Source organism: Anguilla anguilla, chromosome 4 (genome assembly GCF_013347855.1).
Source record: "Anguilla anguilla isolate fAngAng1 chromosome 4, fAngAng1.pri, whole genome shotgun sequence".
In the NCBI taxonomy this organism is placed as follows: Eukaryota; Metazoa; Chordata; class Actinopteri; order Anguilliformes; family Anguillidae; genus Anguilla; species Anguilla anguilla.
In genome coordinates, this window is record NC_049204.1 from 29967235 (window position 1) to 29989883 (window position 22649).

General features: G+C 41.5%; 3 protein-coding genes across 5 annotated transcripts in view; 2 read left to right on the forward strand and 1 right to left on the reverse strand.

Moving 5' to 3' along the window:
* The window catches only part of tprb (translocated promoter region b, nuclear basket protein), a 22684-nt gene extending 20183 nt beyond the window's left edge, over positions 1-2501 (forward strand). For 2 of the 3 annotated variants that reach the window (XM_035414573.1, XM_035414574.1), the window contains exons 47-51: positions 94-192; positions 508-664; positions 1434-1552; positions 1952-2053; positions 2287-2501. In XM_035414573.1, coding sequence (XP_035270464.1) covers positions 94-192; positions 508-664; positions 1434-1552; positions 1952-2053; positions 2287-2321 — 512 coding nt within the window. In that variant the 3' untranslated portion in view covers positions 2322-2501. The remainder of the gene's footprint in view (positions 1-93; positions 193-507; positions 665-1433; positions 1553-1951; positions 2054-2286) is intronic. The other variant, XM_035414575.1, reaches the window with a different exon arrangement.
* On the reverse strand, positions 2129-10799 carry prg4b (proteoglycan 4b). Its single transcript, XM_035414576.1, has 14 exons — positions 10539-10799; positions 10277-10359; positions 9728-9844; positions 9219-9338; positions 8601-8690; positions 7833-7910; positions 7377-7709; positions 5581-6297; positions 5021-5107; positions 4526-4662; positions 3841-3997; positions 3639-3740; positions 3154-3282; positions 2129-2643 (listed from the first exon to the last, which is right to left on the reverse strand). Exons 2-14 carry the CDS (start codon positions 10347-10349, stop codon positions 2537-2539), a joined length of 2247 nt encoding a protein of 748 aa, XP_035270467.1. The 5' UTR covers positions 10350-10359; positions 10539-10799; the 3' UTR covers positions 2129-2536.
* Positions 10800-14311: 3512 nt separating this feature from the next.
* scyl3 (SCY1-like, kinase-like 3) lies at positions 14312-22555 on the forward strand. Its single transcript, XM_035414734.1, has 14 exons — positions 14312-14599; positions 15602-15794; positions 16354-16539; positions 16756-16869; positions 17115-17171; positions 17341-17443; positions 19011-19122; positions 19275-19352; positions 19533-19672; positions 19986-20170; positions 20436-20607; positions 20694-20861; positions 21009-21784; positions 21934-22555. Exons 2-14 carry the CDS (start codon positions 15630-15632, stop codon positions 21994-21996), a joined length of 2319 nt encoding a protein of 772 aa, XP_035270625.1. The 5' UTR covers positions 14312-14599; positions 15602-15629; the 3' UTR covers positions 21997-22555.
* The last annotated feature ends 94 nt before the right edge of the window (positions 22556-22649 follow it).

Below are 22649 nucleotides of genomic sequence, written 5' to 3' on the forward strand. Positions count from 1 at the left end.
AGTCGTTTTTATTTATTAATTTATTTTTTATAATTGTTCCCATGTGCAGCTCTTGCATGGTAAAAAGTCTCTCTAAATGGCACTGCTCTGTAGGTCTGGGAATGTACGAAAGTCCCCTGTTCCTTGCAGCGCACGAGGAGGAGTCGGGAGGACGCAGTGTACCCACCACGCCCCTGCAGGTCGCTGCTCCAGGTTAGCCGTTACCCACACACACCTTTGGGATTTCTCATGTTCACTTACTGCTTCAGGTTCTATTTCCTGTTGTGATGTCTTAAGTACGCGGTGATTTATTTGGTGCCAAATCTTAGTTCTTGGATGTGGTAGTTGATATTACCACAGCAAAGAGCCTTTATGGTTTTCTTTCTTGAGGTATCACAGGGATAATTTCTCAGACTGTAGTTATTTGACAGCGTTTTCGTATGCCTGGCCCCAAAGTTTGCGCAAGAGCGAGGGTGTGTGAGCAATCGTATCCGCGACAGAGCCTCACTGTGGGTCTGTCTCCGTTAGTGACCGTCTTCACTGAGACGCTCCCCGCGGACGTGCCAGAGAACGCCTCGCAGTCCGTCCCAATGGTGAGCATGTCCGCGGCCGGCCTGTCGGCCCCCGGGGACCCCAGCCCCGGCGACGAGAGGGACGAAGTTTTCATGGAAGCAGAAAGCGATGGGTACGTCATCTACCGAACAGACCAGTCGCGCTCATTTGAATTGCAAGGCTTAAAGGGGTAGTCTACTTTCTGGGGTTTAAAAAATAAAGTTAATGACATTTTCTGTGCATGGTTTCTTTTTTCCCTGTCCCTCGCCCCCTCTCAGTGGGCACAGACAGTTTTTTGTGATATATTGGATATTTATGGAAGTCTGACAACCTGCTGGCTTTATGATGACAGCTGTAGGGCATTTGGGGGTCATTGACGTTAGCAAGAAAATACTTTTCAGCTTGTACAGTGGCATCCTGCCTCCAGAGCTGGTATGTATCTACAATATATTGCCTGATTATCATGATTTTTTAAATGTAATAGTATTTTAAACTGGTGTTTTCTTGCTTTAGACCACAGATCCCCAACAGGTCATCAGAAACTTTCCTAAATTTTTTAAATGTCCTTCATCAAACAAAAACTGTATGGGCCAGTTGAAAACATGCACTAAAACTGAAATTATATTTTTAAAAACCCCACAAAGTGGACGATCACTTTCAGAACATAGAGAAGAGAGGGAGCAATACTGCATGTCTGAGATGAACAGAAGGCCTTTAAACAGCAAATTTTTTTTGGGGGGGGGGGTTTGGAGTAGGGGAAATCACTATGGTTCCACATGGAAAATTGGCCCGTTTCCCCAGTGAAGTGATGGGGATACTGCAGAAGGTGCTGAATAAAGCTTTTACCCCCGGTGTGTGGTAGTGAAATCACTGTGAGATGCATGTTGTGCTCTTCTGATCAGGACTAGTTTGGAGGCCTCCCTGGAGCCGGAGGGCCAGGCCGAGATGGAGGAGCCGGCGCAGCCGTCAGACGACGCCGGCCTCACCTCCACCAGCCAGGACCCGTCCCCCAGCTCCACCGGTAGGGCATCAGCTCGCCGTGCGGCCGGACAGCAGGGCTCAGCGCTCAGCATGCAGTCTTAGATCACTGCTTTCCATCACAGATACGCGCTTCCCCCTTTACTTCACTGTAGATACAGCTGCCTGGCGTCGTTTGCATTTGCCTGTTATGCCCTTATTGAATTTAGTGTTCATCATTTCCCAAAATGAGCACTTGCTCTGTTTTATACCTGTTTTAGTAGATGGCAGTAACTAGTATTATATAGCATTGAATAGCATTCGCTGATGGGTAATGGCATTGTCCCATCAGTCACTGTTCAAATCCACTACTAATAATGAGCCGCAGCGTCGGAGGTCTAAACGGCAGGGCGTGTGGGCGTCGGCCTGAGCCGTGCGCTGAAATCCCGTCCGTCTCTCACAGACATGAGCAGCAGCAGCAGCAGCCAGCCCAGGGCCCCCAGGCCGGGCCCCAGCCGCCAGCTCCAGCGCTGGACCGAGAACCGGGGGAGGCACGCCAAGAGAGGTCAGACATCACACCGCCGCCCACTGGGCCATTTTAATGAGTATTCAAAAAGTCTTCAAAAAAATACAAATGAACTTTACAAAGCGGAACAGTTTACTTGAATGGGTACATCGGGGTTGTCACTGTTTTTTTTTTTACAGGCGCTGTACATAATGTGTGGTTTTGGGAGAATGACGGTACGTCTGGTTTTGCTGATACCGTCCTGGTTGACCGCGGGTTTGTTTGCTCTGTAGGTGTGATGGGAGTGAGAGGCCGCTTTTCCAGATGAAGCACGCGTGTGACTGTCTGCTCTCCCCCGCCGCGACCCAAGATCTGCAGCCCTGGGCTTTCTGCCTGATTCACACATTCATTTCTTTTATTATTTTTCGTTGTTATCGTTGTTCTAAAGATTATGAGGAATCGTTACAAAGCATTGTCTCATTTTATTAATAAAATTTGTGAAATGTGATGAGACCGGACTTTGGTCATTCTTTAGAAAACATTCTATGGGCAGTTGAACCAGCTGTTGGCCGAGTTCTGCTGGGAGGGTACGGTCAGTGGAGTGGCCAGGGTAGGTTTCTCTTCATCCAGCTTGATTTTGTAGTATTTGGCTGGAAAAAAGGAAAACATTGTGAGATTCTAACAAAGTGTATATCATTGTCAATCGCATGTTGGACATACACATTTACAGAGACCTTTTTACTAAAAAACACAGTACTTAAAGTAAGTTAAATGGTCACCAACAAAAGGTTGTTTGGACTTGGAAAAGTCTCAAAAGCAGGAAAACTGAATTGGAGTGTACAGGATTTCTGGAGTATTTGTCAGTGTGCATAAGGGGTGAAGAAAATATGAGCCTGACAAGCCCTCGTGCCTTTGATGATTCCAGAGGACCGGTGAGGTTTTGTTTCTTTAGTGACAGAATGACTAGACAGTTGGATCCCCCTCCAACGTCCTGTGAGCTGTCTGTGTCGGCCTCAGGGGAACAAACTCTGCCAATGTGTGAAGACTAGTTGCATCACACTCGTGGGCCCCATACATCAGACGTGAATAAACAAAATGAAGTCCAATAGGTTTTTCATTCTGTGAAATTCTGTCTGTGAATTAACATGTTGCCCACTTACTCCTTGAGAAGATGTAGTAGTCGTATCCATCTGGCTGCCTGGGGCTGGGTATGGACACCGCTGATGTCACAATAGTAGGGAATCCCCTCCACTTGAGTTTAATGTTGATCTCCTTCCCAAGCCCGTCGTCTGTTGAAGCAGTGTATATAAACACCAATCAGCTTTGTCTTTCATTTTGACTTGCTGATTAAAGGTTTGCCATGCTAGCCACTGACCTCAGTGACAGAACAATGGATTGAATTGTCAAACTTGTGTAATTCAACACTTCATTTTCAAAATCATGTTTTTCCACGCTTCGAATGACCCATGCTGTATATATTGGAATTTGTCCCAGTAAAACACTATCAAGCATGGGTATTTTAATCTGAACCTTACATGAATGTTTAGTTTTCCATGTCAGGAAGTACACAGGAAATCTTTTATTGATTATATGCTTTTCCAGTAAAAGATCACTAAAATTGTAAGTCGGGGGAAGTGCCCATTACCTGCTTGTCTGGCGAATCGAGTCTTGACTAAATAGACTCTGTTTGGAACTCTCCTACTGCAGGCCGAGCTTGGTTTGTAGGTGTATTTTTGCACCAGGCCTCCTGTATGCAAGCCACAGGGAAGAACAGGTCAATGAACAGAAAACGTAACAACTGCAGATTATAGGCCTATGGTGGGTAGAAATTTGGAAGAGAACGCCACCTGTTTTGAAGAAATATACAGATTCTCTCCTCTTTCTGGTTGCAGGCACAGACAGGGCAGCAGTGACCTTTCCTGCCAGCTTGTCAAAGCCCGCAGAGATGGGTTTGGGATAGCCCTGATCCATCACATCGTTTCCGAATCTCCAATAATTCTTGCCCTGTCAGTGAATAAATACCATATGAAAGGACGTTTTTGTTACTGTAATAACTACAATTCAAGTTATTTGAAAGTTTTAAGAAGCCTTTAAGTAGATGGTCTTAGAAAATTTGTACTCGTTTTTTCCTCAATTCTTGGACAATAGGAATAACCCTGGATGATTCTCTGCAAAAGCCAGATTATCTGAAGTCCAAAGCACTCAAAGAGGACATGTAAATGTTAAATGAGTAATTACAAGTTACAACTGTATAATAGAGGCATTTTAACATCTGCATTTATGTTTAGAGTGCCTTGTGTGAACTATTAACCTGGAAATTTACTTTGGCTGTAGAATCGTACCATGATTACGATTATATTTCTGGGCAAAGCATCCTTTTCAATTGTTCACTTGGCTCTCTGCCTCCAGAGAGCACCACTCAGGGGTTTTATTCTTAGAAGTACTCTTATACCTTTTCCTTTTCTGTGTAGTTCAAAGTATGCTGTGGAAATGTGTGATGACTGCTTTTCCTGCGGAGGTGAACCTGTGTACCTTGATGAAGTAGGTCTTGCCCTCACACTGGCAGCGAGTGAAGACCGTGTCGATGGGCGAGGGAATTCCCCACGTCTCTGTGATGCCACGGGCCGGCCCTGGTGACCTGTTGGCATCCAGCACCCAGAAATAGTGGCCTGGTGATAGGAAGATGCAAAAGAAGGACTCGAACCAAGATTCTCCTCATTTTCAGTTCATCAGCGCAGCTTGAAGACGTTGTGTTACTTTCGCTGTCATCCTTCAGTGCTGTTTTCGTGTTTTCATCAACTTAATTTTCATTGCTGTGACGAAAGCTTAAATGCGTCACAAGGGTAGCACCATCTAGTTTTCCTTCACACCCTCTCATAAAAATCCCAAGACTGGAAAAAAACGACATGGAAAATACAAATAATTGCAAGCTTACGTAACCTCAGAGGCGTGGGACTGAATTTACCATCAGCCTATGACGCTTCTTAGAACAGAGCGTAAGCAGAGGGTCCGCTGGACCTCACGTACCTCTGAAAACAACAACTGTTCCATTATGAAGTGCCGTCACTCCACTGATGGGCCGGCCACTGCACAGATTGGTGTCGTTGTTGTCCTCTAAGCAAAGAATAAGAAAACACCACGAGTAACGGAAAGAAAATGTAAACTACAGGAAAGGAAATAAAGTTGAACTTGTTAAGTGTGCATGTATGTAAATGAGGTGATGCCTGTTCTAGAGCAGGATATAACTTATTTTCTGGTTAAAAATATTTCAAATCTGTTTTTCCATATCCTCCAGAGGATAAGATTCACTCTCAAAAAGGATGTGTTAATATCCAACACACTTTTTGGTTACTATTTTTTTGTTACTTTGAACAAATTTTACCTAAGTTACGATTGTTGTGTTACAAATATACAATTTGCATGTTACAAAGAGAGGGGCTTTTAATACAGACTGTGTTGAAATGTCTTGTCCTTGAGGTACGTTAAAAAATGACACATTATGTATAATTTTTCCCACATCTGTTTTGAGAGTGTTCCTGCCAACTTGGAAGCATATTTTTTTAATGCAAACAAACAGGAGATTCTACCTGGGAGGTAGTCATTGGGTCTGCCAGTGGCCAGTGCCTGAGTGCTGTCTGTCAGAGTGCTGGGTCTGGTGGGCCTCTTGGAGGGCTGCAAAGGGAAGGGACTGGCCCTCATCGAGGCAGTCGTGGGAGCACCTGTGGGGGTGGGCTGTGTCTCCATGTTCTGAACTTCGTCTGCAGGTTTGGAGCCCCCGGTCTGAGAGTTTGTGATGTCACCACCTGCGGGTGATGTATCGGCTCCCGTGGCTGAGGCAGACGACGGTGGGTCAGTCTGAGCAGCTGTGCCAGTCGGCGGTGTGACAGACATACTCCGGTCTGGGGCTCCTGAGGGGGGGGTGCTGGACGAACCTCCGGCACCCTTCACTCCGTCTGCCTCTGGGCTTGGGGAGGAAGCGGGGGCCACTGCAGGGGTCTCGTCTTGGGAGGTGGAGGGGACGCTGATGGTAGGGCTTGATGTGGGATTGTTTGTGCCCACCAGCTGGTCTGAACTCTTGGTGGCCACTGCAGTGCCAGGGGTAGCAGCCGCGCCTGCTTCAGGGGTGGTAGAAGTGCCCTGTAGTTCTTGGGGGACCCGTGTGGTTGGTTTAGAGCTTTCGGGGGAGATAGTGTCATGCTCTGTGGCTGGAGTTGCACTGGGGTTTGCTGACTCTGAAACTGTGATGGGGGACTGGTTGGTGGAGTCACTTTGCTGTTCAGGAGCTGGAGAACTGCTATTAGGTACTGCAATTAAGGGAAAATGATAAAAATGCACTCATTCAACTTTGTTAAATTAGTAATTGCTTTATCTCTATTAACAGTCTAACTAATTAAATGTTATTTCCCTCAATGACTTCTCATATTTACTTCTTAAGTCACCCGGAATGGCTCGATTTCAACATTTCACTGTTTCAAAAGGAGTTCTCAAGGGATCTGTCATTTCGGCCCATGGATCTTACTGCTTCTCACATTTCCCTCCTCTGACCAAAGGCACATTACCACAAGTATGGGGCAGCTTACTACCTGGATAACAAACCACCACTTCAAAGTCAACTGACGTAATTGATTTCACTGGAATTGAAACGGAATTGAACCCCAACACTGGTAGTAGTATGATTTTTAGCCCTCTTATTGCTATATTGATATGCATTTCATGTATCTTTCCATGATAACTCTTTCCTAGTAATTTGATGCAGATAAAAGAGCTGGTACAAAGAAACACCAATAATTGTAATTTTAAATGTCTATCCTTAATTTTTAAGTTTTGGCGAATTTGGAAACACCTGTGGTGACTGGTCATCACAAAAGTTTGTTATCCCACTCCAAATACCAGAGTTCCATTCAAAACAAAGCTATTACTAGGAGCACATTGAGTGCTTATTTTTCTTAGAAGATAATCCAGGGTTAGCATATTTTGGAGAAAGACGACTGCCTAAAGACAGTCATCAATATCATCTGACACTGCTGTCTGTCAAGTTCCTGTGCATGTGTCATCACATTTGAATACTTGGTGCAGGATTGTCGCACCCGACAGCACCAGAGGAAAATCACATAAAGGAGCAATTACAGAATGTAAACACTTTGTATTGATATTGTTACAAAATGCCATTGTGAAAATGTATCAAATATGCCATTTTCCAATATTAAAAAATTAAGGATTGACACTAATGTTTAAATACTGTTGGTGAATCAAATTGCTTTAATTGAATTTCAGTTATCTTAATTTTCTTCTTTTTTTTTTTACAACTACTCTTACTCTTTTGCTGTCAGGACTCTTTATCGGGGTGTAAACCCGTGGGACATATGAAATACTTCAGACCCACCGCCTGTCTGGACGGGAAGCTGGCTGGCTGGTGCTGAAGTGGAGACGTCGGTTCTAGTAACAGGAGCAGTCCCCGTGGAGCTCTGACTCAGCAGCGGATCTTCTGGGAATAGTGTGGAAATTTCCTCTTCAATTGCTTCTTGCTCACTCCCAAGAGTAGGCACGCCTGCGGTGTTCACTGGGGTGAAGGCACCATCCGGAGATAACGTGTTCTCGGTTGCATTTATCGGCAAGGGCTCTTGCCCGCTCACACTCTCTGGGTACAGGGTAGTCGTGGGGCCGACAACTTCAAATGTTGGAACCGGGACCGGATATGGGGTCTGTTCTATGCTCTCTGTGAGAAATAATCAGACAAAATGTCAAGTCAAAATGGCATCAGGGATCCAAATGAACTTTAATGCCCAAGGAGCAGCAGAGGCAGCACAATAATAATGTAGATGCAAGTCCATATACTCACCGTCTCCTTGAATTTCCTCTCTAGGCACCGTGGGTGAAGGAGAGGTAGAAAGAGGAATGAGATAGTTGTCAGATAAATCTAAAAGGAAAACAAGTGCATTATTTAGTATATTTACATACCTTTTCAAATTTAATACATACAGAATTTCTTTGCAGTTTTGAAAATTCAACAATTTTATAGTTTTACTATCTTTTTGCTAAGTCTCCCTAGGTAATTACTGATACATTTGCATGTCTGAATCGATGGGGGTTGTAGGGAGATGGACAGCTTCCTGTATGTCTGAGTGGAGTCATGTTTTTACACTACAAGTGTCTCAGACAGAAATTCAGTGCTAGATCCCACACTGCCTTATCTCCTGAACCCCACCCAGAGTAATTCTTTCTGTACTCATTTTCCCAGTGACTCAACTCTCTATCTTTCACTCATTTTATGAACTCTGATTCTGAGCCCTGGGGTCCTTGCAAATGCAACTCCCAAATTGATTATTTCCCTTTTTACCCAATGGCATGGGCTGCCAGGTACTAGTACAATGTAATGGTTATGAAACTGATCCGTAACTTAGAGGTTGAAGGTTTGATTCCCATACGGGGCACGACTGTTGTAGTCTAGAACAGCTTCAGGGAATATCCAGCCGTATAAGCAGAATGTATAATACTCTGGGTAAGTGTGTCTGTTAAATGTATTTCACTGAGTAAAAATATTATTTTTTGTAAGCCCGTTGTTTAGCGGCTCAGTCCTGCAGCTTCCCTTAGTAAGCGATGACTGTACCTTGGTTAATGTCCTCTTTCTTGCCTCGGGACCTCTGGGTGGGTGCAACAGTCAGGTCGGCTTCATTGATGAGTTTACTGGTTTGAGGCGCTAACAGAATGCAATTTTAAATAAATTTAAATTAGTAAGCATTCACTGACAGAGACAAATATCTTAAAAGAATTTGGATTTGAATCATTGTAAAAATGATAAACGCAATTTTGATATGATATTAGGGCCGCACAATATAGGTCACTGTTTTTTTGTTTTTGTTCTGCTTTTGCAAGTTGACTTGTTTTTATTCGAGTTTTTGCATTTGGTGCTTTTTAGTGCTGTTGCTTGGACAGTTTCTGGAATTGTAGTTAAAGATTAATCGGCTCAGAAGCAAAAAGTTATTTTCTGTCTCTGACAAAAATGCTGTTTTTTTTTTACATAAATAATTGAATGAAAAACTATGCATGCATACAATATAATATCATATTTTAGTACTGGATAAAAATGTGTAGCAAGTATTTGGCCAATCCATACGGTATGGAAGGACATTCAACAAGAAACTGAATTTCAAATGACCATGAAATGAGACATTTTGAATCCCAGAATTGACATGCTTGTCATTATTGATAAGAAAATGATACTTGCCTGTACCACAGTGCATTTGATATTCAGGGCAGCACTGGTTATAGAGTATGCAGTCAGGATCACAGCTACAAGGCCTGCCCCGCTTAAAGGACTCGCCACAGCGTCCTTTACACGAGTCACCTAAAAGGTAACCAATAATGCTATTTCTTGCCAGTATCACTGATAATGTTCATTTTACCATCCTCCTGTACAAGTCACTGTGCTAAATGTAATATGTAAGCAAACTAAAAGCCAATTGACAACACCTTGGATAAAAGTTGAACCAATAATGTGCTGCCATTTAGAGACCTCCTTAAGAATACAAACAGTTCTCCGTGGAGAAAAACAACTACATATTTTCATACAAGGGACATTAATCAACCTGTTTTGTTAAATGTATTATACTCAACATCAGCTGACAGATCAGTGGCATGTATGCACAATAAGAGTGATAAGCATTTTCATTAGGATACATCACAGGGGGGAAAAAACAGCCAAAAAAAACTAAGAGCAAAAACAAAAAGCCTTACTTGTGGTGCACATAGATTCATAATCCTTGCAGCACTCATTGTGAATGAGACAGTCATAGTCACAATGGCAGATATGACCCCTGTAGTATGATTCCCCACATCTGTTGCTGCAGCTTTCTGATTAGAGAATAAAACACCCCTTTTAAGAACTTGATCAGCTGTGTTAAATATTCAGATTCAGATATTCATAAGATATTCACTTTTTTTTAGTTGTATTGTTGTATTGTAAATGCTAGAGTTACGTCACAATGAACATAATTAAAACAGCTACAAGTGAGGTAAATAAATGAGATTTTCTGAACATGTGACAGTTGGTGGTTAATAATTTGCTATCATGCACTCAGTAAGCACTCATGAGTGGGTGGTAGGTAGCCTGCACTTGTTTACGCTGGTCAAGTTCCTAAGAAGACGTTCAGTGTGCTATGCTTCATGCTGGTAAATTATGGACTTTCTTATTACAAAAACAATTAAAATGTACTTACTATCTGTTCTCTGTGAAATAAATAATACTATTAATAAACGTATAAAATTCTTAATGACCGAGCTCACCCTGAGCCGAGTAGAGAGGGAGAAGAGCACATGCCAACACCAGAAGGGAGCCAAGTAAGAATGGAGTGGCCATTGTTGATAACCTGTTTCAATGTGAGTGGCAAAGTGTTTTAAAATACAGACAATTTATCAAGAAAAAAATATATACATGACAATATGTAACAGATTTAAATCCATATCCAAAGATGCCATCTTGCCATATGCTTTAGAGACCATTGGGCAAGAATAATTAAATGAATGAAACAAAAAGAAAATTACTCACCTAAAGAAAGAGAGCTCCTGTCCAACCTAGTTTTCCTTGTCTGATATGGGCTTTTATATGGTGTGAAGGGGATGGATGTCTTCAGGGCAGGTCTGTCTAATTAGCTAATCCAGTAAGTTCAAACCACAAATTATGTACCCACGAGTGGCACAGACATATTCATGTGCACACAGGAAGAAATCCTAGACTACACATTTTCAATCCTGCTGGCTTTGAGTAAGAGTTGGACGAGCACCAAAATCCATCTGTTTAAAGAGCACTGTGTGACCTCACTGGCTACACTCTTTTGATGGCAAAAACAAAATGTTCCAATACATGACAGGTCTGATAATGCGAGACAAAAAGCAGTTTTATTCATTCAAAAATTTGAACTTCAGATTCTCAGCTCATGTTTATACCATGACACATCACACCATAGTTCGAGACGTTACAAACTAAAATAACAGTTTTCTACTTCGAGGAAATCGGTGTCAATGGCAACATTTTGCCAGAATCCAATGCTGCATTTGATTAAGAGCAAGGAAATGAACAAATATGTACGTACATGAGGAATACTGTCAGTATTTACTGGAAACACCAGTCAATAGTTCACTGTTCAGTTTTTCACATTCGCAAGGTACCTCCATCCTTCCCATGGGTGTTAAAGTAAGCAAACTGGCTGCACTGTGTCTAGGAACGATGTAATGTACACATAAGCATGACAGGCATAACATACTGTAGTCTGTAGTTTTCTGAAAATATATACATATTTCCTGTCTGAGAATAAAGCAAACATTGATTGATAGTGGTAACTCAATCTATCTCTCTCTTTCTCTCTCTCTCTCTCTTTGTACAATCACACAGTATACAGTGCAGTCCACATGCATATTGACTATTACACAATTTATTTGTTTGTTTTGGCTCTGTACTCCACAATTTGAAATGAAACAATTAATGTGAGATTAAAGTGCAGACTGTCATCTTTAATTTGTGAGGATTTACATACATATTGAGTGAACCATACATTGCAGCCCTTTTTATACATAGTTCCCCCATTTTGGGGACCAAAAAAGAAAATTGGACAATTGCCTACTTGGCTGATTCTTGGCCAGCTGTGTACTGTAGCATTATTAATTCACACGCAAGAAAGATAACAAAAGGTCTAGAGTTGATTCTATGAGTGGTATTTGCATTTGGACCCTGTTGCTGTTGGCTATCAACATAAGAACTGAAGATGTGTCTCTACCAGTACAGCAGGCCATTGTGGGGTGGAAAAATCAGAATAAATCCACCATAGACATAGCCAACAGATTGGAGGTATAAAAATCAACTGTTTGGTACATTCCTAAGAAGCAAAATGCACATTGGTCATCTCAGCAATAGCACACCAGCAGACCACGGAAGACCGTTGTTGTTTATGACTGAAGAATGCATTCAATTGTGAAGAAAAACCCTTTTCAACTGTCAAACATGTAAAGAACACTCTTCAGGATGTAGACATAAATGTGGCAAAGACTACCATAAGGAAATAAAAATAACTACCCCAGCATAACCTCAGAGGATTCACTGCAAGGTTCAAACCACTGGTAAGCCTCAAGAACAGAACAGCCTAGAGTTTGCTAAAATGTACATTTAAAAAGCTGCATAGTTCTGGAACGAACTGTTATAGACAGATGAGATGAGTATTAACATGCACCAACGTGAGAATAAAGAGAAAAGTGCAGAGAATGAAATGAACCACCTCATCTTTAAAACATGGTGATTGTGTTATTGCTTGTGTATGTATGCCTGCCATTGGAACTGGTACAACTGTCTTTATTGGTGATGTGACTGCTGATGGCAGCAGGATGAAATATGAAGTATACAGACATATTTAATCTGCTCAGACCCAACCAAATGCCTCAAAACTCATTGGAAAAGGTTTCACCTTACAGCAGGACAATGACCCCCAAACACACCACTAAAACGAGGAGTTTTTCAGGGCCAAAAAGTGGCATGTTCTTGACTGGCTAAATCAATCACCAAACCCGGTTCGAATCAAACATTTTTTTTTTTCTCTTGCTGAAGACAAGACTGATGGCAAAAATCCTCCAGAATAAATGGGAAGATACCCAGAGCCTATGGGACACATACTTCAAGTACTAAATATGATGAATTTATGGAAGACTAGGTTCACTTGTCCAGTTACTTTTGGTAATCCTCTTGTTGTTAGTTGACAGTCTATTCTCCATCCAGTGCTAATGGAAAAAGCAAATGCTTTCATTATTAGCCCACATAATGATGAAATGGTTTAAATGAGGAAGCAAATTCTGCAATGATTAAAAAATGTGGGAGACACTATTGTTGAAAGGAGTGCAGGGAGGAAAAACTGACCCATGTTTGTACTGAGGTAATGTCTTAAAAACAACACCCAGGACTCCTCCTTTGAACACATGTCTATGGAATCTATTTTATCCATCCGTAAATACCCAGGACATGTTTTCCAAGAAAAGGCAGTTTTGAAATACACCCCAAATAATCCTTCACATATAACACAACATAAATATATCTTTAAATATTCCTTAAACATATGTAATTTGTTCAAATACTATATTTTACAATAACACATTTTAAAAGAGAATAAAATACAGTACTTCAATCTGTTGTCTTAAAATGGCAACAGGTATGATCATCTACAGGTTTATCATAGTACAATATAAAATCTGGTATATAAAAATAAGGTGATTATACTGAACAGTTATTATCATTATATCAAGTCATTATCATCAATGACTTTTAATTAGAACTCAATATGATTATATTAATATAAACTGATAAGCTCAGTGGGTCAAACATACAAAGATCTAGTTGTAGCCACTTGTCATATAATTGGAATTACACAACTAATGGGGGAAAAAACTGAAAAGAACTCCAAATGGTCTGTATTGTTTTGGGTGTTGCAGTATGCAGACTACAGAGCAGTTTTATGTTAATTTTCAACTTAATAATAATAACAGGTCATGGAGCCTCACAGTTCAACATCTGCCTTTCCAGAGAATGGCAGTGCTGAATTCCCCATTTGCACTTTGGCTGATCTAATTACAGAGCTACTTTCACATTTAGCAGGCACTTTTAGCAAAGCTTGGTTACAACGCTTATTTATTTATGTTGTTCTTTTTTATTTTTATATTCCATTCATAGAGCTGGATATTTACTAAAACAAAGTTATGGTTGAATATCTTGATCAAGCGTACAATGGCAGCGTCCCACCAGTGAATCTGCAACTACTGATTTGCAAGCAGTTCCCTAACCATTATACAGCTCTGTTCATGTGTGGTGGTGGCGGTTAGGTCTCTCAAATCGCAAGGCGATTTTTTTCGTTTTCTTCAATGTTTGAGCAAGGGAGGTTGCTTAATTTATATTTAACAAATTAGAAAGTTAGTCTCTGTTATACAAATGTGTTGTGCGGCAAACGTTTATTGCATTAGTAGCCTCCTGCAATCCGTTCAGCATGTTACCCTTCAAGCTACATTGTGATGCACGGCCTTGTGCACACTTCCACGCGTACAGTAAAAGCTGCGCACAAAATTGCACACACCTGCGTTTCTTCAAACTAACGTGGCACCGACCATACAGTGTAGGACCTGTTGGCAAGCGAGGTATTTATTAACTTAAAGTAAATGCGTAGATCTTTCGGAAGTACGCAACATACATTTACAACTACACCATAAGTAGCGTCATTCATATATGCGGGTGCTTTAAAACTCGCTTTTACGTCGAGTTTCCCATACTGTTGTTGTCCCCCCGTTTCTGATGGTTCATTCCAAATCCATGACAGGAAAAACCGGTGTTTACACACTAGAGAGAGGAAGCGTATTTTGTGTTTGTAGCTTGCTTGCTTGCTACTTTGTTAAGCGTTAAAATGGTCTGTGCACACTTGCTGAAATTTGTTGAAATGTAAATAACTTATTATTATTTGGAACTCAGAAACTATCGTAGACGTTTTAGGCGAACACAGTCCACAGAAACTTGAAAAAGCAGGTCGCCATCAATGGCTAGCTATCAAGCTAGCTAGCAATACCCCAGAAAGAAGTGACACACAGGTAAACCTTCGATGTGGCATGTCGATGTCTAGCTTGCTCTTTTTAGCAAGCATGCTAAAGTGGTGGCGGCTTGCTAATGCATTTTGCTTCTCGGCGAGCAATACTGCAGTGGTGTGAAGCATTGGCTGTATTTTCCAACAATGTAAGCTAGCTAGCATCTGTAAACTAGCATACCTTGCTCGACGTGGTAATTTAGGTAACTTAACTACCTGCTAGTTATCACGTTTCCTGACTGGTTCAAGAGATATTTAGCCAGCTAGCTATGCTAACGTTAACATGATCAGCTTTTGCTTGTTAGTTATCTTAACTGTGTTAAGCTTGATAGTTGCTGAGTATTAACTAGCTAAAACAATGTCACAAGAGTAGTAGTTGTCAACCCAACTGACAAATATAGTCTCAGCTATGTGTAGTGTTCAACTAGTCAACTTTAATAACTTACCCTAGCTTGACTTAAAAAGGTACTAGACTGTAATAACGTTATTTCTTTGGTTAAAGTAATGATGTGTGCGCAGGACAGGTTAACTCGCCAGACAACAGTTTTGACTTCATTACTTCCCCTACAAAACACGAGGATCCTGTCTAGACGAGTAACCGAGCCCTCCAACTTGGTACTCGAAAAATTGCGTTGATTGAAAATAAAACGAAACTACCCAAGCTAGATACGTACCTACATTAAATTGCATTGACTGTAAATGCATTGAGATGTTTTGTGTCTGCCTCTGTTGGATATGACGGAATTGTAGCTTATCTTGATCTGAATATTGAATGTTCAGCAGTTACCTTACTAACTAGCTTCCTTCCCTAAATGAAGTTGTTTGGTTTAATTAAAACACAGCACAGCTAATAATGAGACGGCCCCATTTTACAATACAATTTGTATTGTAGGCAATCGCTCTCAACTGAACCAAATTGCACATGGTGTTTGCTATTACATTACCTACACAGATTTAAATATATCAGGTGTTGTTTCTGAGTTTATTGTAAGATGCGTGTCCTTGGCAGGCCCTATTGCAGTGTCTCTGGGGAGACCATGGGGTCAGAGAGCAGTGCTCTGAGGAGCTGCACTTTGGAGGAGCCTCTCCTTACCCTCCCATCAGGACTGACTATGTACTCCGCCCAGCTCCAGGACGGCAAGCCAGCGTCTGTGTTTGTTCACAAACAGGGCAACGAAGACAAAGTCAGTAAAGCTGCAAAGGTACGCATGTGTCAGCAGTACTTTAGTTTGTGCCAAGAATTCATATCGCCTCTGGTACATTTTGTGTGAATTTGGACATAAAAGCCCGCTTACATCTCACATTTTCCTTGAATTTTCTATAGTGAACACTATACAAAAATAACATACAGAATCATTATTACCCTCATAATTTACATGGATTATAGCAATGCCAAGATGTTGTTGGTACAGTGTATGGTTAAAAAAATGAGGATCTTAATGGAGGCACCTATTGCAGGCACTTTGATTGCAGATTTCTCTGAAGTATGTGGGACACAAATCTTAATACATCAAATATCCTTACATAGAAAATGTCTTCTTGGAAAATGTCTGGAAAACCTTTAGACATCTTGGGAATTTTGTGTCCAAATTCAAATTCTTCATTTAATTGCTGTTCTGGTGGCCTGTGATTAGTTGCGGTTAATTGTACTCTCGGGAGTTAGCGTAGGCCTGTTTGATCTCAGGTGTGAAAATTAAAATTGGCACACCTGCACTCCACATATGATGCCTCATGACCTCACTATGCTTTGTTCTTCTGAAGCACCTGAAGACCCTGAGGCACCCGTGCTTGCTGCGCTTTCTGTCCTGCTCGGTGCAGGACGGGGGGGTTCACTTGGTGACAGAGCGTGTGCAGCCCTTGGAGCTGCTGCTGGAGAACCTTACTCCTGAGGAGATCTGTGCTGGAATCTATGACCTTTTGCAAGCCCTCGTCTTCCTTCACGACAGAGTGGGTCTCTAGCTTTGATTATATGACTTGCACTTAGGGTAATGGGTGGGGATATTAACCCAGAAACAATTTTTGAAAAAATTATTAATTTTTTTATAAATATTTTTTGGACATTATTTCCCAAAAGCATCTCTTAAAACTTCTCCCATGGTGCCCCTAGCATGCTAATCTTTAAAATAATGTTGGTGACTGATCTATTTTCCCCCTCTATACCAGGGGAAATCTAGCCACAACAACGTGTGCGTTTCATCAGTCTTTGTCAGTGAAGATGGCCACTGGAAACTTGGAGGAATGGATACTGTCTGCAAGTTTTCTGAAGCAACGCCTGAGGTGACAAATGTGTACATGCTGAGCTATTGAAAGAGTCTGAAATGATTAAAATAGAATATGCTTATTGTAAGTGTTCAGAATATTTTTTGTCATTTGATAAATTGAACCAATAGTATGCTAAATGGAAACACTAATATAGCACCTTGCCCAAACGTATAGTACTACCTACAACTAAATCAGTGTTTTGTAGTTTAGTAATTAAAGTAAGTGTTTTAGAGGGTTTCATTGGTTTTTTGTGTCATCAGTTCCTTAAAGGCATTCAAAATGTGAGAGAGAAAACTGCAGTTCCACCTGAGGAGAGGGTATGTAAAGTAACTTTGGTTCCATATCTAAATACTTGTTTCTTTACTTTACTTTTTTCTTTACCCTACTTGTTTTTTTAGTCAGAATATGTGAACTACAGTGAATTTTATGCATGGTAAAATAAAGTTTTTTAATTGCTCCATTTAAAAACCAATAATTTGTTTGCAGATTGATAGCTTTAAAACACTGCCAGACAAGTACGGACATTCAAGAGATTCCTTTTCATTTGGAGTGATGGTTGAAAACATTATTCCACGTCTGAACAGCTATGGTGAGTTAATATAACTGCATCCATTTGCTATCAACTTGTTACTGTTGGCTTAGTGTTCATCATTGCCTGCTGCACTGGAGTACTTTGACTCTCTTTCAAGGCAACAGTGGCTTGTAAGAGGAATGGTCTATTTTGGTTACCGACAAAGTACAAATATGAAACGGAAGGGAAAGAAAGATTACAAAATGCTGTTTACTTCATTAAATGTTTACTGAAGGAGTTGGTCTACTTTGCTCAAGGGTACAGGATAATGGCTGACCTCGTATTTAAAAATACAAGAGTCTCAAAACAAAAGTCTTGTTTTTTAGCCAGCAGGGTACGATGGTTCTCCACATGAGTGACTCTTATAGCTCCTGTCTGCTGACTGCTTGTGCTGGCTACAATCTGACAACGCAATAACTCATTTGAGCGGATGGACTGTACTGTATAGCTGCCAACGTTTTCCCAGGGATAGTATCTAACTTGTGCTCAAAAACTCACTAGAATTCACTAGATGACATTGTGTGTCAAGTTTGCTTATTTATGACATCACATACTCATTTGCATATGACAATGTGCTACATAGAGGGGATTTTCTGAAAAAGCAACCATAAACTATATGATTTTATTTCATATATTACAGGGTGTATTATTATATATATTATTTGTACCTTATGGAACCTGTGTTTTGTAGTTGTCCAATGACCATGATATGCACTTCTGTACGTCGCTTTGGATAAAAGCGTCTGCTAAATAAATTTAATGTATTGGGGTGTATTATTTATTTAACTCAGTCATTGTAGTCTCTCTAGCAGTGTATCAGCCTATTTCCAGGCTATATTGTCTGTACTGGGACAAGCACTGTTGATCGTTAATTGGTCGTCGGGCTCCTTGGCAGGCACAAGTGAAGGTCATTCATGTTTTAGTCTCACTGGTGGCTGGTGGACTGTGTGGCATCTCTGTCCAATCACTAATCAGTTACAGTTATGTTAGCTGTTGTGCGATAGCGAGTGCAGGAAAGACTGCAGACCCACCAAGCACTCTTGGCGAGTTTTCCAAGGACAGTTGCGGTTGTCTGCTCAAAAAGTCGCTGTATTTGTCACTAGGGTTTTGTTTGAAAGACGGTCACTAAATGAGTCTGGGGGGTATTTCATGAATCAGGATTACAGAGGTAGCTGGGTAACTGTGCCAAGTAAAACCCAGACTCCATGTTCCAGATTTGAGAGGGCTCCAGGTTTTACTCAGCAGTTATCCAGCAAACTCAGTAATCCTACTTCCTGAAAACCCCCCTGAAAAACTGCTGAATCTAGCAACAAAGTCAGCATTTTGGCAACAGTGCGGTTGAGTCGAAAGTTACTAGCTACATACCCTTTTGGTGGGCATGGGTGAGTTTGTGCTCTCAGATTAACAGAGGATGTTGCAGTCGTAGAATGGGCCTGAAAATATAATTGGCCATTCCAAATTCAGTGGAAGGGAAAAATAAGTGTGTTTAATGGGTGAACAAAATAATTTAAATTTGTGCAAGGTTGATGACCTATGTTCTATAGCTAACCAGCTTAAATATGCTGTTTGCTATGCTGTACTGTAGTGTCTGAGGAGCTGTTGGAGAGTTTTAAGCGCACCCTGCACCAGAGCCTTCTGAACCCAGACCCCTTCTCTCGCCCATCTCTCAGCAGCCTGCTGACTCATGAGTTTTTCAGGTATGCATTTATGAATGTGTACCTTTGGGGAAAAATGGCTTGAGTAGGTTTTTGTACCATAGCTAACCTGCTTAAACTGGTTTGAGCTGGTTGCTTACATTTTCCATCACATAGATTTCATTTGTAGTCTCATACCGTTTTCATTTAAACAGGAACGACTTTCTTGAAATAGTGAATTTCCTGAAGAGTTTGACTATGAAAACAGAGGAAGAGAAGAATGAATTCTTCAAGTAAGTCCTTGTGTTGTCTGAATCTTAGCCAAACACAAGCATGTGAATAAATTCATGTGCTTTTCAACATTAAAATATGACAGGTCTTGGATTTGTTTGTTTATAGTTGTACTAATTTGAGCTGCTGTGTGCTGCTGTGTCAGTTGATTCATCAGAACCACTAAGTGCAGGTCTGTGCAGGTTTCTCCTGGACCGGGTCCAGAGCCTTCCTGAGGAGCTGATTGCAGACCGTCTCATCCCAAAAATCCTGAACTCCCTGGTGTTTGCAGAACCCACTGCCGTAAAGAGTTTCCTCCCTCATGTCCTCAGGCCAAAGAAGGGTGGGTAGTCTTTCTTTGGTAGTAATTTCCAGCAGCAATCATATCTGAACCCTGCGTTGGTAATGTACCATGCCATGAAGACAGCAGATGAGTTACATTTACAACACTCCATTTTTTACAATTTTTATAAAACCATTATTTTATAATTTGCATTACTTGACATACAAGTATTGAGAATGGCATATTTTAACTGAGCTCTACACTACACTGTTTTACTGCTGTCCTCTAAAAGTGAGGAAAGCCATGATCTTAGTATGTGTATATCAATGTAGTCACTGTTCCTCTTTAATGAATTTGACTTGTTTTTGTCCAGATTCGGGTAGCAGCAGCGAGGACTGCCTCCTGTCAGTGCCCCTCTACCGTAAATATGTGATCCCCCAGCTTCTGAAACTGTTCCGGGTTAATGAGGAACACTTAAGAATGGTGCTGTTGTTGCACATTGAGGTCTATGCTGATCTCTTCTCTCACGATGAACTGAAGAATCAGATACTACCTCAGGTTTGTTTCCTGGAAACCTTTACTACACTTTTTCTGTTATCGACTGCGTGTTTCCCATTGCAGTGTCTGTAATGGTCCATCCTTTTAAAGTGTGTGGTTGTCATAATTTAATGTTTTCCTCCTATGTCTCTCTTTCAGTTGTTGTGCATTCTGCATTTAGATAAATGGGCATGGTCTACACCCCTTTATTTTATTGACTATGTAAGGGAGGAGTTAAGCTTGGTTGCACTGATTGTGGATTTTACTCTCATTTTGAACATTACAGATTTTGCTTGGAATGAGAGACACAAATGATTCACTAGTTGCCATGACGCTGCAGAGCCTTGCAGTGCTTGTTCCCTTACTCGGGGCTCAGGTGGTGGTAGGTGGAGAAAGAGCGAAAGTATTCAAAAGGACGACGCCCAACTTCACCAAGTCAACCGAGGTCACCCCAGAAAGTAAGGGATTTTTGTGCTTCGAAACAGTTCGCTTCATGGTTCAGCTGTTCATAGTGGTACATGTGTGAACATTTGTTTCTTTGTAGGCTCTCCTATTCACATTGTTGACACGTTACCTCCGCAAATCTCCAAACCATCCAAAATCCTTAAACTTTTTAATAAGCCCTCTGGAAGCAGAGAGGTGGTGCTGGAGAACATGGACTGCCTGCGTTCTGGAGAGAGCTCTGCTGAATTTGAAGTGGAAACAGAATCAGGTATTATTTAAAGCCGGACCTTGAAGTGGCCACAGATGGAGGAATTTGGGGACTTTGCAAATGTCCAAAAACATACAAGGTGCCTCTGATGGTTTTGACTTGTGTAATTCTATTGTTTACCTTTCAAAATGTATGTTCCTTTTACAGTCAAAGTAATCCGCAGAGACATGACTTTACCCCTGAATGGATTCAGTGAAGGAAGAGCTGTGGTTGAGGAACCGGCCTACACTCTAGACAGGCCTGACCGACCAGCTGAGGAATGGCCGGATTGGAGCGATGCAGACGAGGTGGACAAGGACAAAGACTGTCCTGTGCAGATCCATCTCCAGGCAATGGAAAAGCAGGAAAGTGCCAACGCCAACACCGTGGCCGGGTCTCTTGAGGAAGAGGAGCCCTGGGATGACTTTGAGGAATCGGAAGTGACCTCGGATCAGTCCCCTACAGCACCAGCCTGGGACTCCACACCTCCATCGCAGGGTGCCTCTGGAAGAAACCCTGGCTTAGAGTCAGCAAAGAGTTCAAAAGCCCTGAAGCTGACCATCTCTAAAACTGTAACCGAGAAGAAGCCCACAGCATGGGACAGTAGCTGGGACCAGGAGGGTGACGCGAAACCAAATATACTATCGAAAGACTCGGCTAAGATAAACCACACACGAAAAGACACAGGGAGTGGGGGTTTGGGAGAGGAGTTCACGATTGAAGTGAAAAAGAAGCCAGAGAAGGACCCCGAAATGGATTTTTTTGCTGACATGGTCCCAGATATTAAAATGTCCTCGGCATCTTTGTTAATGCCCTCTGAAAGGACCATCTCCAGTTCTGGACTTTTTACAGCTGAAGCCTCCCAACACACCAAGCCTACAGATTTGGATCCATCAATAGACCCGCAAACACTCACAGCGAAGTTTGCAGCAGCTGAAGTCGAAGTAAGTGTGTCACAACATTCACCTTTACAAAAATGATGCAGAGTAACTTCCTGCACTGGTCTACTCAGTGACATCATGTTTGCTTGGCTCAGGATGTCAAGCACCGTTTACATTTCTGTGATCCTAACTTGATTGCTTTGTTCATGCAGACAGAAGCAGCAGGTTGGGGTGATGGTGACGATCTGAACTGGGAGGATACGAGTGCCTGGTGATCACACGGAAGACTGACTGCTCAAAGCCATAGAGTAGAGGAGGCACACAGTGCAGACCCTGCCACCTTCCCTTTGATAAAGGCCAATCGGAGCAGTCTTCACCTTTCACCCAGAGTTCCTTCTGTCAAATTTTAATCTCAAATCTTGAAAATAATGTGATTTGAAGTATTGCCATTTAGATGTTTTCGATTGATCGGTTTACTTCTGCAGGTTAAAACATAGAGTTAATGTGCATCATTCTGTAGCCATGTTTACCATTTTTTGTTTTCCGGTTATAAAAGGCCACACTTACCAGTTAATGTTTCAGTTTGACTGGATACATTCAACTCACTTTGCCAAATCCTACAGGTTTAGTTTACTGCACTGATTCTGGATCAGAACTTTGGGGTGAGAATGGAAGACTTAGGTTTAAGGATAGAATGGTGCCATAGGTTTAATTTTTCAGGCCTTTTGGGGACATTTGTCCAATATGAAACCAATATACCTTTAATTTGGGGGAAGGGGGACATAATTTATTTGTATTTACAGCTGATGATGGAATAAATCATTTTTGACTCAATTTTGTCTTGAATACATGACACGCAGACCTATTGAGTGTTTCAGACACTGTTTGACTGAATGCTAGTTCTGAGAGCAATTAGCCTACCTTTCTG